General features: G+C 42.9%; 1 protein-coding gene across 1 annotated transcript in view; it reads left to right on the forward strand.

Moving 5' to 3' along the window:
* FHIT (fragile histidine triad diadenosine triphosphatase) overlaps positions 1-18,530 on the forward strand; it is a 1,348,303-nt gene that overhangs the window by 1,095,945 nt on the left and 233,828 nt on the right. The window contains exons 6-7 of the mRNA XM_036331720.1: positions 5,004-5,149; positions 7,342-7,371. Of these exons, the coding sequence (XP_036187613.1) occupies positions 5,004-5,149; positions 7,342-7,371 (176 nt within the window). The remainder of the gene's footprint in view (positions 1-5,003; positions 5,150-7,341; positions 7,372-18,530) is intronic.

Raw genomic sequence — 18,530 nt, forward strand, 5'->3', positions numbered from 1 at the left:
ATGTGTCATCTGCGCCTCCCCCAGTACTGCAGCCCTCTGCCTCAGTGCCTGCAGCCTGGCCTGGAGGGCAAGAGCAGCTTCTTTCTCTCCTTTGCTATCTCAGAGCCTCACATAGTGTCTACACTAACTGGTGCTCACAGTTTGCTGAGTGAAAAAATGAATTACATTTCCTATTCATAGTATAAAGCAGTATTTTTCGATACATAGTTTATCTGAGATTCCGAATATTCTAGAAACCACTTCTTTCTAATTATAAAAGGATATTTAAAAAGGATTTTACCTTCATAATTATATTTCCTTTGGGCTCATATGAAAATTAGTTTACATTACAAATGAGTTTACATTTCCTTAGCTCTCATCCAACATTAGTTCTAACTATGCTGGATATTAAGGATAAATCTCTTTGAATTAAAAAAAAAATCGTGCAGCCGAAACCGGTTTGGCTCAGTGGATAGAGCGTCGGCCTGCGGACTGGAGGGTCCCGGGTTCGGTTCCGGTCGGGGGCGTGTGCCTGGGTTGCGGGCATATCCCCAGTGGGAGATGTGCAGGAGGCGGCTGATCGATGTTTCTCTCTCATCGATGTTTCTGGCTCTCTGTCTCTCTCCCTTCCTCTCTGTAAAAAGTCAATAAAATATATTTAAAAAAAAAAATCGTGCAAACTATCCCAATCTTGTACAGATAATTGAAAAGTAAGTGAATTTCCTCAGGGTTCTAGTACTCCAAGATGACTGATATCGGGATCTGGTTTATTATTTATTCATTCATTCCAGCAATACTTATTAAATGTCTCTGGTGGTATAGGCGGTGATGAAATATCAGTAAACAAGACTTAAGTTCTCACTCTTGTCAAGTTTATTTTCTCACCTGGGAAGGTGGCAACCGACCAAGAAAAACTACTAGCTGGTGGCAAAGGCCAAGGCAAGAGGAACATAGGGTGATGTAAGAGGGAGTGAGCAGGTAGCAGTTTAAACCACCCAGCAGTTAAGTGTCCCACTGAGAGAGCGGCATTGGAATCAGAATCTGGATAAGAAAGGAGCGACCATACGCATCTTAGGAAGAACTCGCAGCCAGGGTAAAGGCTGTGTGTCTGGGAAGGGGCTTGCTGTGTTTGAGGGACAGAAAGAAGCAAACGTGGCCCGTGCACAGTGTGCGGGAGAGGGTGGGGAAGGGGAGGTGGGGAGGTGTCGGGCATTGGTCAGGATGTGGCCTGTGCTGAGGTTTAGGGAGAGGCTCTTTTCTGCTAGAGCAGTGGTTCTCAACCTTCTGGCCCTTTCAATACAGTTCCTCATGCTGTGACCCAACCATGAAATTATTTTCGTTGCTACTTCATAACTGGAATGTTGCTACTGTGATGAATCGTCATGTGAATATCTGATATGCAGGATGGTCTTTGGCGACCCCTGTGAAAGGGTCGTTCGACCGCCAAAGGGGTCGCGACCCACAGGTCGAGAACCGCTGTGCTATAGCTTTAAAGCAGGGGTGGGGAACCTTTTTGCTGCCAAGGTTTGGGTATTTGGATATTTATAACATCACTCATTCACGGGCCATACAGAATTATCAACCTAACAATTAGCCTGCTGTATTTGGTCAAACATTTAATGGACTTACCCCTAATGCCTTGGCAGGGCCAGACCAAATGATTTTATGGGCTTTATATGGCCCGCAGGCCAGATGTTCCCACTCCTGTTAGGAACTGAAGGACAGTGGTTGGTCCTGACTTTCTGATTAGAGTCTAGACTCTAGAACAGGGGTGGGCAAACTTTTTGACTCGAGGGCCACAATGGGTTCTTAAACTGGACCGGAGGGCCGGAACAAAAGCATGGATGGAGTGTTTGTGTGAACTAATATAAATTCAAAGTAAACATCATTACATAAAAGGGTACGGTCTTTTTTTTTTTTTTTTTTTTTTTTAGTTTTACTCATTTCAAACGGGCCGGATCTGGCCCGCGGGCCGTAGTTTGCCCACGGCTGCTCTAGAATGACCCAGGGAATGTGGCTAGTCAACCTGCTACTGGCCAGGTCAACTACTCACACAGCCCAGAGCTCCAGAACTTCACCCTGTGTAGCTCCAGACCCATCAACCGCCTCTAGAGTTGTGTGGAGCCCACCTTTGCAGCCACTTCCGGGTTGAGATGCCTCTTTGGCCATCCTCTAAGTTCTAACAAAATGAAGAAAAATGATCATCCATCACCCATATGAACACTTCACCCATATGAAAAGTGGTCTTTATTTATCTTATTATTTGCAATATTATTATTATTGTGTGTTATGTGCAGATAAAATGACTTATTAACAAAGGGTTGGGTTGCAGAGTATGTCCTAGTATATATCAGGTCAGTGTTACTAAATAGGCTGGTGAAAAATAGGCACCTAGATGAGAATGTGTTTACCCTATTTAACTGTTTTGTGACATGTTGTATTACCATTATTAATGTTTAATTAAAATAATAAATATATGTGATGCATTACTCTCTGGTTGGATATACTGCACAGGATAAAACATCTGACAAATTCAGACTTTTTTATTTGGTTCCATAAATATTTTAAATCATTAGACATTTGGACAAGCCAATCCTTAGCATCAGATTCACAAAATGGACAGATAATCCGATAAGATTTTTTATGATACTGAGAAAACCCTTTCAGATGTCATTGGTCTGACTAAAGTTACAAAGATTGTCAGATTCATCCCACCAGTGTTCATAGTAAGTAAGTGTTTAAATAAAATGTTGTTTCTTCCCCACCCAGTTTCTTTGGGTGGATGGCTGGAAGCGTGCAGGGTCCTCATCTTGCTGTGGTTTGATGAAGTCAGGGCCCAGGGTGGGTGTAAATTAATGCAAAAAGGAGGAAGATGGGGAAAGGTCTCCTTTAACAAAGAAAAGCAACTAGTGGGAGTGGAGACTGGCGATCTGCTAAAAGGAAATGAAAGGAAATTCTTCATTTCTAAACGGTTCATTGACCCATGATAATAAAACAGCCCTGCCAAAGGATAATTATCTTTCTAAGTATCAGATGCCCTGTGGGTGAAGGCCTCCCTTCTCTCTTGAAAAATGAGCTCAGATTAAACAAATGCTCCTTTTCCTGGTTTACTGTTGACATGAACTTCCTGATTATGAGAAAAGTTAATCAGCTTTCCCTCTTTTTTCCCTCTTCTCTTATGGAAAGCAGACCTGTCGGGCTGAGCTCACTGCACTTTCCCTGGGGCCTGAGTCCTATCAATGTTGTGATGGGCTAAAATGCTCGATTCTGGCGAGACTGTAGAATTGTGGTTTTATTATGACCTTTAGCTGCTTAGCTCCAGGCAGCAGCAGGTTCTCTTAAAACAAGAAAAATGGAAAAAAGAAACAGAAAAGAACACTAAAGTGCTGTTTACCTCCTGCTGGTATCTAAAAATTAAACAAAAGTTAATATACCTTTTTTTTGTCCAAGTCCTCACCCGAAGATATGTTTTTATTGATTTTTTTAGTGAGAGGAAGAAAGGGATGGAGGCAGGGAGAGAAAAAGGGAGAAAAACATCAATATGACAGATTGCCTCCCCTACACACCCTGACCAGGAATCAAACCTACAACCTTTTGGTGTATGGGACCAAGCTACCAACCAACCAAGCCACCAGGCCAGAGCAAAAGTTACTATAACTTATGTGTACGCATATGTGTGCATAAGTGTATACATGCATATATCCACACATATATGATGATTTCAAATACAAAAAATAACTGAAGTTTTATTAATGGTGTAATATTAAATATTAGTTTGCTATCAACAAATGATCAAGTGTATATATCTTTTTCTCTAGATCGTGTTGCTTGTTCAGACTAATAATGTAAATATGTTGACTTGTCTAACTTATAGAATACATTAAGATACTTTTACAGTGGGGCCTTGACTTACGAGTTTAATTCGCTCCGTGACGGAGCTCGTAACTCAAATTACTCATATGTCAAATCATAAAGTGAATGAGTGAGACACGTGATGCTGGGCTGATTTGTGGCGTTCACTGTGACGTTCGCTGCGCCAACTAGCAGTGTGGTATCTGAAGCTGGCTCGTAACCCGAATTTTAGCTCGTAACTCAAAGCAAAAAATCGGCTGGGAGACGGCTCGTATCTCGAAAAACTCGTTAGTCGGGACACTCGTAAGTCAAGGCCCCACTGTATTTGCAACAGCAGGGAATCCTTTTCGTAAATTAATGATTTACCTTTAACTGCCTTCTTTTTTTTTTCAATACCTTTTTAAAAAAATTATTTTAGTGAGAGAGGAAGGGAGAGGGAGAGAGGAAACATCAATCGGCTGCTTCCTTCACACCCCTTACTGCAGATCTAGCCCACAACTGGAGTATGTGCCCTGACCAGGAATTGAACCATGGGGCATTGCTCAACCAACTGGGCCTTTTAACTGCCTTCTTGAATTCTTAATAATCAGTTTGCAGAATCCTTGTCATAAATTGTTCAACCACATGATACATCTATTGGTTATAGGTGAAATGCACTATATGTTTTCAGAATGTCTACACTGGTTTTAAAAATAAAATAAATAAAACTACTATTATATTTTCATTACATATTTCTTCAAAGAGATATTGAAATTAAAATTTTAATCATGATGCTCTTGTTTGAGACACCAACTGGCTATTCTAGTTGCTTTTCCAGCCTAGTACCTCGGGCTGCTTGAGAGGCCAGAGCTTTAGAATAAGGTCAGGAAATAATAGACCAGAAGATAGCTTGCCTCTTGGCATAATTATCTCAGCCAGCACTCACGTCTCTCTGAAACACTAATGTTCCTTGCTCTTCTAAGAATTTCTCCAGCGCATCCCAGCTTCTCCTTCACAGTGCAATAAACCATGTTTGCAAGTCTTCTTTGAACCCCTTGTAGTTTGATAAATATTTGTTTCTTGATTTTTTGTCTTTGAGAGTTCAGGTCCTGGGCCAAAGGGATGTAATCCTGTGGGCATACACTTTCTGGGAAAACAGCAAGCATAGTGATCCTTAACAGACCTCCCTGCAGATGTCCTGGTGTGTCCCCTTCGGCCAGTGGAGCGCTTTCGAGATCTGCGTCCCGACGAAGCGGCTGATTTGTTTCAGGCGACCCAGAGGGTCGGCAAGGTGGTGGAAAAGCATTTCCAGGGGACTTCTCTTACTCTTGCTATGCAGGTGAGTGAACAGATGCTCAGAGATTAGTTGTCTTCCTTTTCAAACCCTAGCACTGGGCGTTGCCCCCCTTTGAACTGGCCAGCCCGCTGGGAAGGCAGCTGTGGTTATTCATGTCTGACATAATAGCAGAAAAGGATAGAACTAATCCAGGACCGCCCTACTGTCCACGGACCCCACGGTAGACTGTGGAATATCAGCTGAGATCATGTCGGCAGCGTTGCTTACAAGACAGGTGGGCGTCATGGACGTGTAACCTAATGGGCTTTCCAGCATTCCATACCTTTCACTAGAGCTAGTGCTGGGCGAGACATTTTCATTCCATGGTGACAGTGTTTTAAACAGTGCCTTGTTTAGCTCTGCTCAACTTCCAGTCGAGTTGAGATATGCAAGTTTGGTGGGGCCTGGCCTGCAGAGAGCAGACCTTTTCTCTGTCCATAAATCAAGTCTCAGTGATTGATTATGGATTGGTCAGACTCTACAAGGATTGAATAGTTCATGTGGCCAGCTGCCTGGTAAGGAAATGAGACCCCCGATCCCTGGAGACCCTCAGGCAGAGGTGAGTCTACACTTGTCAAACGGTGCCCCGTGGGTATCAATACATAGTAAAGTCCTTGTAGCCTTGAAAGTTGGTGACTCTACAATAACCCTTTGGGGGGAAAAATGGATTATGGATTATTCCACAACATGAGACCTTGTACTCGGTGCTTTAGCTGAATAGTTAACATCCTTCCTCTGCCCTCCTCCACTCTCTACCAAATGGAACAGATAAAGAAAGTCAAGATTTTCAGGTTATAAAAGGCTCTGACTAGAAATGCTCATCTGCTTCTCATAAAAAATTCTTTTTGGCCAATATGTCTGTGTTAATAGTATTTAAACTTCCCTGTAAAACCCGTGTGTGTGTGTGTGTGTGTGTGTGTGTGTGTGTGTGTGTGTGTGTTGTATGTCAAACCATTTGAATCTCCTCAAACAGTTAGGGTCAGGGTGGGGTGATCAAACTTATGCTACAAATCTTGTTTCCAGGGGGACTGAATGAAGGCACCTGGGGAAGACAGCTGTCAGCGTTTAATGAAATACTAACAGGAAACCCACACATACAGAAAATGGCTAGTACTGGGTATCTCACATGATTCACTACAAAGTTAATTCCACAAATACAGAACTGACTTGTGCTTTGAGTACCTTCAAACTTCTTTTAACTTCACCCCACAGTAAGATATATATTTCTTTCACAATCATATATACCCCCCACATGCACATACATCTAGGAAACCAGCATTTCAGAAGACAATGTTTACCCATTCTATATATTCTATTAGATTTTGTTCTATTATCTGATTTGTTTTTAGTGTTGACGCAACCCATTCCGTTGACTTCCTGACCTTCTGGTGGGTTGTGACTCCAAGTTTGAAAACGACAGGTTATACAGCCCTGGCCCCACCGCAGGGCAAGATATCCCATCCCATTAGTGTAGGTCATAGTGGTAGAAAGACTTGCCTAAAGTTTCAGTGCTCTAGTTCAGTTTGGAATTTCTGATTGTAGACACATTGCTTGTTCTGAGATCCCAAAGCTGCTCAGCCCTCGCTTTGACTTTGTATGATGCCTGGTGACTGGGTGAGGTTGTTCATTTTCAATTAAGCAAATACTTCTGTGGGGCTTCAGAAAGCTGAGAGAAGGAGCCAGAATGGGCAAAAGGCCCGGCTACAGTGAACACTCCCATCTCTCTCCCCCAAGGTCAGAACAGCCAGGTAGGGCGTGCTCTGGGATGCCAGTCCCATATGAGACAACCCATATTCTTGCTTAATGAATTATGTTTATAGCAGATTTCCTGAGCAGAGATTTAAAGTAGTCAGACCTTAATTAAACTACATCTGATTTAAAGATAACCAAAATGTGTGATACTTTACCTCCCTTTAATGCAACTGAAACCATAGCCAAGAGCAAAGAGCATGAAAAGTAGCAAGGGGTTGGCTCACTGGATAATTTATGTCATTTTTATACATCACTTCTGACTTACTCTCAGGTAGAAATGGAGAACTGCTTGGTCCCACACATTTGAAGCGAATGGTTCCCAGGAGAATAATGTAAATGAACACACAATGAAATTGGACCTAAATTATTAAGAGGGGATATTTCTGAATAAGCTGGAGATACCAAGCTCTGTTCTCACCTCTGTGTTTTTTCCCTCCTTGTAGGATGGCCCCGAAGCTGGACAGACTGTGAAGGTGAGTGCTCATTATATGCATACAAATGAATCAGGGGCGATTATGAGAACTAATAGAAACTCACACTGAGTCATGGCAGCCCATTGCTGTTTCATTGTGTTATCTTCGAGGTGAGAGAGACCCTCCGTGTTAGGGACATAAATCCTGACATTAAAAACTCTGCCAAGCAATATGTTTCCCATTAGTTTACAAGACGCTCACCTTTTGTAATAAAATCATTATTGTGCACCTGCTAAAACTAAATCAAGGAGTCTTAAAACAGAAACTGCAGTCACGGGACTGCATGTGTGGCCGTGCCCAGGAAAGAGCATATGTACTGGTGGGTGTGGATTTGTGGGTCCCAAGGAGCCTGGGCACCTTTGACACCCCTTCGGGCTTCCACACAGCCGGCTTTGCCTCTGCCTTCTCCAGTGAAGGGCTCAGGGCTGTGGGAGCCCCAGGTTGTCCCTTCACTCCTCGCCCCCGCTTCTCTCTGTCCTCTCTGCCCACACACGTACTTTTCCTCCCTTTGAACTCAATACCAAAGTCTAACCTCATGGAGTCAGTGGAGCTCAAAGATGGGTTTTTAAATGTGCAGGAAGAGGAAAGGAGGATTTATTAGGATAGCCCCTGCTTCCCCAGGAACGTAAAAGACTAAACACCTGCTGATGCCAAAGCTGGGTTTCAGCCCCTTCATATAAGTGCAAATTCCTATGCAGTTAGGTCCCCTGCCTAAGTCTTAGAAAACACTTCCCCCACCCCCTACTCTGGTGCTAGAAATCAGAAGCTAATCAGGCTGCGGTGCTAGTGTTATACTTTGCAAGGTGAGGTCCTGGGGCTCTGACCCTGGCTGTCAGTGTGTCGGGTAATGCTTGGATCAAACAATGCCAAATAAATGTAGTTCTCTTTCGATCTTAGTTTGTATGTGCCTTTAATGTTTAACTTAGCTACTGTGGAACTTTTAAAATAGAATGTCCAGGAAGTACTTTTGAGCAGGGACTGTCCTATAGGGACTGTCACCGAACTCCTTTTGATAGGAAAGAGCTGGCACCCTGACTGTCCAGACCTGTGGTGTGATAGGGCAGAGGGGACTCACAGCTGTCCTCCACCTCGCTGCCCACACCATGCCTGGCTTGTATATATGCAGATGCAAACAAGAAGGGTATAATCAGAGCAGCTGCTTTTTGAAACTGCTTCTTAAAATGCAAAGCACACATGTCTAAACCTGGTTACTAGTTTTTTGTAAAGAACGCAGTATTCAAATGTAAATCCCAGCAACACCAGATTAGTTGGATGCATTATGCAATATCTATTTGATGAAATTTCTGCAGCCCTTGAAAGTGACACTGTAGAGGCACAGCTGGTAGCATGGGAGAAAGTACAAACCAAAGCAGTGGACTGCACAGATTGGTAATATGCACATACTAAACATATCCAATATGTATACGAACATATAGGCGACAGGATCTCAAAATCTCACTTCAGAATTCTGAAGGGGACATCAAAATTAGTTCCTGTACAAACAGGCTCGGGATAGAGACAGAAAGCAGATGAGCGGTTCCCAGGGGCTGGAGAGCGAGGGGCGGGGAGTGACTGCTGGTGGGTAGGGGTTTTGTGGAGTGATGAAGATGTGGTGGAATTGGGTATTGGTGGTGGCTGTGCAATTTTGAGAATATTCTAAAAATTACTAAATTGTATACTTACTTGCACATGGTGAATTTTATGGTATTTGGATTATATCTCCATTAATAATAATAATAATACACATATTTAAAAAAATAAACAAGCGACTATAATAGTGACTATTTCTGACGTCCCAAATGTCTGGCCAAGTTTTTTAAATAGTTTTGTTAACTTAAACGGTGAGGGTAGAGTAATTCTTGGCATGTAGTGTCCATATATAAAATGTGGAATATGGTTATCATCACCACCATTATTATTTAGCTTAATTTTTTTTTTACAGTTCTACTTTTTAAAAAATCAGTAGATTATATGGTTTTGGACATTTTTCAATTGTTTCTAACAGATCACAGAATGTTCCTTATCTGAGTTACTGCACATACTAAACCATCTCTAATTCTTTGTGGAATATGAAATGGTTAAAAGAAAAAAAAACCATATGCATACATAGAAAAACCTCAGTGGGTGACTGAGTTTGAAAATTGTCCTTTCGGACCAAATCTGAATCTGTAAAGTTGGCGAATCGATGTTTTTCCAAGTGTCATTCTTACACTACCTGCATGAAAATTGATTTTGGTGTTAGTTTTTAAAAGCAAGTTGCTGCCCAGCCCTTATTCTAAACCTCCTGGTTTAGAATCTGTGGTGGGGCTTGGGGATCGTCACTGTTAATAAGCACACCCACGATTCTCTTCAGGGTGTAGATACACAATAGGTGGTGGTGGCCACAGCAGCTTGACCAGCGGACCTCAGCCTCATAGGCAGCCCCTCCCGGTAGCAAAGCAGCATCTGCCATAGTCAGCCGTCCGGTTAGGGAAAACTACACAAGTCCAAGCCCTTCATGTTTTGCAATCCGCACGGTTGCGCGTTGCCGGGCAGCATTTGCCGGCCTGCGCTGGAAAGCACAGTGGCCATCCTCTCTCTCTGGCCTCTGTGTTGGCTGCTGGTATCCGCGTGATGCCAGGGCTCCAGGCCCTTTCTGCCTCATGCTGGGTGCTAATGGCAACACGCCCAGGAATGACCTCTTCTTCCCCAAAGCTACTGCTGTTACTGTCAACACTGTGCCACAAAGATCGCCTGGTGAACACACAGGCGCTTTAGTGTTTTTTTGTTTCAGGGGCTTTAAATGTTGCTTTGCAAAGAAACAAGGGTGTAGCGGGAGAGGGAAATATTGAAGTAAAAAAGAGACCACTTGTTTCTTGATTGATTATTAACTCTGCTTTTGAGGTTAAAACTAGCAGAGCTCTGCTCTCCGCCAGGCTACTGTCGCCGATTCGGGTGTCCCTAGGAGTCGAAAAACAACCTCTTTCTTCTGGTCTCAGCCATATATCACCGTGTCACCTTACGCAGGCATAGCTGTGTTCGCTGCGTTTATCAGTTGTCCCTGACACCCCTCCTACTGGAAGCAGCCCCCGCCCCCCCCCAAAAAAAAGCAACAACTCCTCACTCTGTTGCCTTATTTGATTTCCTTCAAGGCATTCTCCACCGACTTTTATCTGTGTGTGTGTTTTTGTCCCTGTCACCTTGTTGTCCCTGCAGTCCCTCCAGACTGGGAGCTCCCTGAGTACCTGCATTTTGTCCTCGGTTGTTCACTTTGGATCTCCTGGGTGGTGTGGGGAGGAGATGGAGATGATAATGGGACTTCCCTTGATAGAACAAATCACTGCTCCTGTTTCTACCTTCAGTTGACACGAAGTAGCAGATGATATGTACTTGTCTTCCTGTTTGCAGTCAGGGGGCTGGGTTTCCTGGAATTTCCATCAAGAATATCCCGAGTTCCAAGGTGTCACTGACAAAGAACAAAATGTCCACTATTCAAGTATCAAAACCAGACTCCAGCGTGTGATTCCCGCTAGCCAGCTCCTTAAGGCAATGTTAGCTCTCTCCTAGTGAAAGGGATGCTGCTGAGTAAGTTTAGTGTCAGCTATCTTTTAGAACAGTTGAGTGGGAGGGAGTTTGAGGTATATTAGAGAGAGAGATTTGTGGCAGGAAGATAATCTACAATCTCATAAGAGCTATTTATAGATTATGCTTGCTTACACTCTTCTGTGTTTATGGTGCTTGAATCCTCCACTTAGATATTTAATTTTAAGGTATTAATGCAGTGGGAAGTGTTTCTTAATAACCGTTGAGATATTAGCAATTACTTTTCAGATTGCTTAGGGAAGAACAAGAAAAGGATTCTTTAAGGAAGTGTGATTAAAACAAACAAACAAACAAAAGAAAGAAATGAAACTCTTTCGTTCACTGAGGAGTTTCTGTGGTTCTAGGACAGATTTTCTACATGGAGATTTGGTAATCATTTTTTTTTTCTTTTTTGTTAATACTCATCTGAAGAAACAGTTTCCATTGCTTTTCAGAGGGAGTAGAAGGGGGAGGGAGAGAAAGAGAGACACATTGATGTAATAAACACACATTGACTAGTTGCCTCCTGCATGCACCCTAACCAGGGCAGGGGAGCAAACCCCCAACTCAGCCCTTGACTGGGAATCAAACCAGTGACCCTATGGTGCTCAGGCCAACACTCTAACCATTGAGCAACACTGGGCAGGATGGTAATCATTTTAATTTCTGAACACAAAGAACATTTTAGTTCTTCAAAAAGTCCAGCAGTTAATGTAGTTTGGTGTCAGTCAGAGGTTCCATAGCAATATTAGTTTTACTAAATTACTAGCTGTGTGCCTTTGGGCCAGCTGCTTAACCTCTCTAAACATGCATTCCCACATTTCTCAAAGGGGGAAACCCTACTTATTGTATTGAGTGATGGTGAGAAGAAACCTACATGAACAGATACAGCCTACCATATACTGTCCCTGGGGCTTTATCCATGTTTTTTAATTGTCACCTTACCCTTAGTTTCTTAATTAAAATCATACCCTTAGTTTCTTAGGCGAAAGCTAGGCTTCAGGAGACTGTACCTGGCATTGGAATTGTTTGTGGCCTTGATGAGTTGATTTACTTTTTATACACTGAATTCTCTCACTTTTACTTATTGCCTTTTAGCTTAAATTCTTGAGAAATCTTTCTCTTGAACATATGAATTGTGCTACTTGGATATCTAGTTTGAACTTGCTATAAAGTAACCCCTTGAACATTCAGAAATCTGTCTTATTAATTGGGAGGAAAATCTCTATCCTGGTATTTTTAGCCTCTGGTAATGAGCAAGACATGGTTCTGGGCCAATAGTACTTCGCAATGACTTGAAGTTGGTTTTCACAGAACAGAAACCTGCCTGGCCTCTGTGCAGAGCTGAGTCAGTAGGTGGGGTGTGGGAGCCAGGACTCTGCATTCTAAGAGACACCCTCAGTGACTCCCATGCATACGTCCCTCCAAGGGCAAAGCCACTCACCGGAGAAGTGACAAGATGAGGAGGAATCTCCACACTGCAGCTTGATTTCAACCCAAACCGATTCTCTATGCACAGAAAGGAGAAATCGACAGTTTAAGAATGAAAATCATTTCACTTGACGGTTATTTATTAATTTCATCTAGGGAAATTTCAAGAGAGCAGTAATTTGTCAGAAAACTTGTTTCCTTTGATTAAAGCCGCGGTGAAAGTGCCTTGCCTAAGTTGACACCTAATGCATGGATTTACTGCAGGAAGAATTAGTATCTTCAGGATGGAGTAGCTTTTATGTTGTGGAATTGCCTTACAATTTACATCTCTACTTGCAGAATGAATCCCATTTGCCTGAGTTCGGTAAATCAAAAACAATGTCTGTGCTTAGGGGTTTGGGTGTACATGTGGGAGGGGGACACCTCCAAGCCCACCTCCCCCTCTGGCAGGTACATGTCTCTGTCCCTCCCTCCCCTCCTAGTGACTTGGAGTCAAAACCCCTGGGCCCAGGCTCTCCAGCCAGTAGCAGGGACCATGGCCCTCTTGTCTCCTGTGGGAAACTTTCTCTCTCCTACTAAACCCTCAAGTCCTCTTCCAAGTAGCTATTAACTCATTGCATTTTTCCATTTCCAATTGGTTAATTTTTATTCACATGATGCCATTTGGGTCAAAGCACGGAAAGAAAGATTAACCAAGCCCCGTGGTATTCTCCTGTCCCTATTTATTAAATTTCTTGCTCTTTCAAGCTCATAGGCAGCTTAGGTGGGTGACATGGGAGGATGTTGAAGATGGAGTATGTCATCAGGATTAAAATATTTTGATGAAGAGGGAGGACCCTGGCGGCAGACAAACTTGTTTCAATCCCAGAGACATGGTCTATCAGTTGTCTGACACAGCAACAGTCAACCATCCATAGTTCTAGCATCCATTTGCAGATTTATAAAGCCAGGGATCTTGATAGTATCCAACTTCCTAGCATTGTTGTGAAGACCAAATGGATTAATGTATGCAAATACCTTTAAAATAGTGCTTGGGGTGGGGGGGGGGAAGGGGATCTTAATATATGATGACAGAAGATTTGACTTTGGATGGTGGGCACACAGTGCAATATACAGATCTTATAACATAGAAACACACACCTGAAACCTACATATTCATGTTGACCAATGTCACCCCAATAAATTTAATTTTAAAAGAGGAATAAAATAGTACTTGGCATGTAAGAACATCTCAATAAACGTTGGTTATTAGTTTTATAATTTTCACTTAATCCTCACAACCCTCAAAAGTGGGCCTTAATAGTTTACCCTTGGGGAAACCAAACTTTATAGAGGTAAAGTGACTTAGGAAAAAACACTCATAGTTGGCAGGAGAGGTGGGATTCAAACCCAGGCCTTTCCAAAGCCCAGCTCCCAGGATATCAAGTGGCCAGCTGTTCCTACACACCTTGCACGAAGCCAGCACAGTCAAAGGTCTGCAGGAGAGGTTTTGTAAATATCTGTCACTCTAAACACAAATTCATCTGTACTGCTTTGCTCTGCTTGGAATAGTAACAATACCCAGAGGGCTGTCCTTGCTTAATTTATTGCTGAGGTGAAGGTTAACTAACTTAAATGTTGTTTTATTGCTGCATGTCATTTTTTAGCAGAATTCTGTTTTAGATGTTTAGTTTTTTATTAGTGCTACCAAACACGTTCCTTTAGCAATTAGAGGCTCTAACATAGCAAAGTGGATAATTATGAGGTTTGTAACACAAAAAAAATGTAGCAAACACTACAGACATATTCTTAATGACAAGTAGACCATCTCTTACATGTGTGCTCAGAGTTTGGGGTTTTATTTAATCACTCTCAAATCCAAGATCCTGTGAAAGTCAAAGTGCTTTATAGACCCTAAAATGCTACATAGCTGTCAGGTGTTATTAATCAGAATCACCTCCTTACCTGTGTCCATGTGGTGAGGGCAGTTACTCACTAGTGCTATTTGCTATGGGACACGCGGTGCTCAGTAATCGTTGAAGGAAGTCCTCTCTCTCACTATTTTGCTCTGTATGTTTTGGCCTGGGAAAGAATTTATAAAATTTTCTAATTCCATAACTAGCCCATTGTAGGTTCAATGTTTTAAACCTGGGACATCTAAATAATTGGCTTGTCTAAAATGTCAGTTCTGTAAAAGGGGTTAAAAAGGAAAGAAAAGGTAAAATTAACTCAGATCAATTAATCCTGCCACAAGGATTCTGTAGTTTTGATTAAATACAGGAGCTCGATTGGGGCTCAGTAGATGAGCCACCTGGTCTAGACCATACCACACACCTTAAGTACAGGATGGGGAGTGTGCAGCCATGAAGTAATGTGTGCTTTGGTCAAAATTGGCCCCTTCAGTCCAGGCAGATCCAGATGATGCTGTGGACTTTGGGAGTTGTTAACAGGAGAAATAATAAAACATAAAATCAGGTTACTTAAAGGCTACGCACATAATTTTAAAAAATGCAAATCTGTATGGCACTTAGAGAAATGGACACGGATAGGGTCAGGATGCCCCAAGGGAGGTAGCGAGGAGAAGGAGCACACCACTGGGTGTAATGGTACCAGGGACCTTCAACACCACAGATACTGTTCTATTCTTAGGTTGGTTAATGTGCATCGTGTATCATTACATTATTTATCTGTTTAATATCTTGATATTATAAATGTATTTTAAAATATGTAGCTATCTCTATAATTGCTATTCCACAGGGACCTCACTGGATGAATTTTTCATTAAGAAATGACTATTAACATTCATTCTGTTCACTTTATATCTTCAGGGTGGAACTAGTTCTCATATCTCCTATTCCCAAATGGCTGATGATGGGGCCCTGAAATCGATTTTTGAAAGGCCCACAGTTGTTTCTAATGATTTCCCAGATTCATGAACTGCTGTTTATATAAATACATTTCAGTTCTTGGCTCTAGATGACCCAGATTTAATTTTCACTCCCATATTCATTTTGAATTACTTAGTCCCTTTCAGGGACTCTTTTTTGCCCCTTTTGCCAAAGCCATTTATAAAGTAATTCTCAAGCCCCAAAGGGCAGCTAGAAGTGTAAGGATTTGATGACTGAGCCTGGGTCGGATGAAAACCGGCTTAATGAAGAATAGATATAGCAACGTGCAGAGCCACAGACATGAAAGAATTAGAATAATGACCTTCCTGATGACAGACATTTGCGTGAGAAATGTTGGGTTGGTGAGGATCTGCAATGGCCCTCAGGCCAGCACAGTGAGAACTCTCCCGCCTTCCACGTGAATTATGGGAGTGCTGGGAAAGGGTAATTTTGAAATTCTAACTTCACGTGTCATGAGCTGTAGTCTCATGGCAGGTCCGCTCCCTGGAGAAGCCTCCCATCCACCGGGATCAGGGAAATAAAGACACCAAGGCAGGAATCCAATAGATTCATCCCAAACCTCAGCGGAAAAGGACAAAACAGTGGTTCCAGATCCTTCTGAACTCAGTCAACATACGGATAATAATGCTGCATTCTGGTAATGCAAGCCATCGCTCTCCCTGATAGTTGATTCTCCTAAATAAGATTTCCTCACTCCTGATCTTACATGAAAATGAGCATGCAGTTGCTTAGGGTGCTGACCTTGCCTACGTGATTTAGAAGAATAAGCAACATTGAGTGAACAAAGCAAACTCACCAAATAGACTTTTACTTCTTGGTGAAATCCATTTAGCCTAATGTTCACATTCAAACCGCCCACCCTGGGTCTGATATCACTACCTGTTCCCTAAAATAGATTTCTTAACCTGCTGTGTAGGTGCCCCGAGAAGCAGCCCAACAGGGCCTTCTCTTGGTGTTTCAGTTCATCTGTTGGTTATAAATGCTATAAATTCCCAGATGTAATCAGGGTCTAGCAGTTATGATTTTGATGAAACTGTTCAGCCATGGAAAGAGTAAATGTGATTCCAAGCTCAGCTCTGTCATCAGATGTCCAGAGATGGAACTCATTCTTGAGGAAGATACTCAGAGCCCTGGGTAGCTCAGAATCCCAGAGGGGCAAGTGACCTTGGAAGCCATGTAGCATCGTCACCTATGGTCCAAATGATCTCCCTCTGCAACCTTCAAAGTGGTCCTTGATCTGCTGCTGTACCTGGAGACCAGTTCTGAGCAGCTCCGATCTGTGGTTGATGATGACAGTTTCCTCACTGCCGAACCCTGCTCCTGCCTCCCAGGAAATGAGCATCCTTCCCGCTCCTGTTTTACTCCCTGGCATTCAGTCTTGAATTTGTTATTCCAATGCCTGCTTCCTGCCAGGTGTTTTCACAGGTACTGTCAGACCAAGAAGAATGAGACCCAGTCCCTGTCTTTAAGGAAAGTCTTTAAAATAAATGGCGTCATGGGGAAGACTGGGGAGGTTTAGAAGTTGTGTAGCTCATATTAATTCCTCTGCTAGTGTTTATTGCCTGCAATGTGTTAGGTGCTGCTGGGCACTGGGGTACAGAGGAAAGGAGGCAGACAATTTCAGCTTATTGTTTACCTTCCTTTTGCACCCAAATGAATAAATAACATGATTGCAGATCTTGAGGGGTATTAGGAAGGCTGTGAAAGGTACTTCCCAGGGGCCAGTGGTTGAATAGAGGGGTCGTAGCTGCTTTAGAGAGGGCGGTCAGGAAAGGCCCCCTGGACAGGTGACCTGTAACTGAGACCCGAGGAGTGACAGGATTGAGCCAGGTGAAGAGTGGGAGAGAAGCAGCTTGTATTTTGGGCAGAGGAGGCAGCAGTCCTGATGAGCTGGCACATTCTAGAATCTAGGACAGTGATGGCGAACCTTTTGAGCTCGGCGTGTCAGCATTCTGAAAAACCCTAACTTAACTCTGGTGCCGTGTCACATATAGAAATTTTTTTATATTTGCAACCATAGTGAAACAAAGACTTATATTTTTGATATTTATTTTATATAGTTAAATGCCATTTAACAAAGAAAATCAACCAAAAAAATGAGTTTGCGTGTCAGAGGTGATGGTGTCATAGGTTCACCATAGAAGATTATAGAAGGCCCGGTGGCTGGAGAGAGAGGTGATGGGCAGTAAGTTTGAAGAGGTGGACAGGAGAGAAGTTATATAGGGTTTTGCACATGCTGTGAGGAGTTTTCATTCTACTTTAAATGTATTCGGTGTTTGGAGTATATTCTAAAGCAGTGGTTCTCAACCTTCTGGCCCTTTAAATACAGTTCCTCATGTTGTGACCCGACCATAAAATTATTTTCATTGCTACTTCATAAGTGTAATGTTGCTACTGTTATGAATCGTAATGTGAATATCTGATATGCAGGATGGTCTTAGGCGACCCCTGTGAAAGGGTCATTCGACCACCAAAGGGGTCGCAACCTACAGGTTGAGAACCGCTGTTCTAAAGGCAAAGGATATTTCATTTGCACCAAATATGATGGGTCACCCTCATTGACTTGTGTTTTTAACTTTCTTAGCCCACTTTCTAGAACTTGAATATTTGTCTCATATCTGTATGGGTGCCGTGGCTCTCTCCCCAGTGTACCTTGTGCGCTGCTCCAATATTCAGCAGCCGAGAAGGTAGGATGTGGTTGAATCCATCTCTAGCCTCAGGTGTGAACCCTGTCTGGTCTAATGCAGAGATCCGAAAGCTTTTTCGTGGAAGGCTAGATAGTAAACACATTAGGCTTTGCGGACCAGGTGGTCTCTGTCACAATTATACACTGCCTTTGTAGCAGAAATGCAGCCCTGGAAAATATGTAAATGAACTTGCATCAGTGGGTGTGACTGTGTTCCAATAAAACTTTATTTATAGAAATAGGCAGGGGACTGGATTTGGCCCAGGGGCTATAGCTTATCTATCCGTGGCTTCAGCCAATGTTCTCTGCCAGAGCAATGACTTCATTCATCCCAACCTAAGCCACATAGAGGGTCGGACTTCCTGGGCTTTAGGGGTGGTTGTCCCCAGCCTTTTGGAGGACTTGTCTCCATTGCTGGCGGGAAGGGGTGCTTTCTCAATCACTGCCTCCCAATTCCTAGGGCCACCTCCCTCAGAATGGCACAGAGGCTTCGGCATGGCAGAGATTAGAAAGAAGTGGGATCCTTGGTGACATGATGGGGTGGCTGAATTCACTGGCCCCAAAGCTTGCACTGCCCCTTGGACTGTTTGGGT

The sequence above is a fragment of the Myotis myotis genome, unplaced genomic scaffold, assembly GCF_014108235.1.
Source record: "Myotis myotis isolate mMyoMyo1 unplaced genomic scaffold, mMyoMyo1.p scaffold_m19_p_13, whole genome shotgun sequence".
Lineage (NCBI taxonomy): Eukaryota > Metazoa > Chordata > Mammalia > Chiroptera > Vespertilionidae > Myotis > Myotis myotis.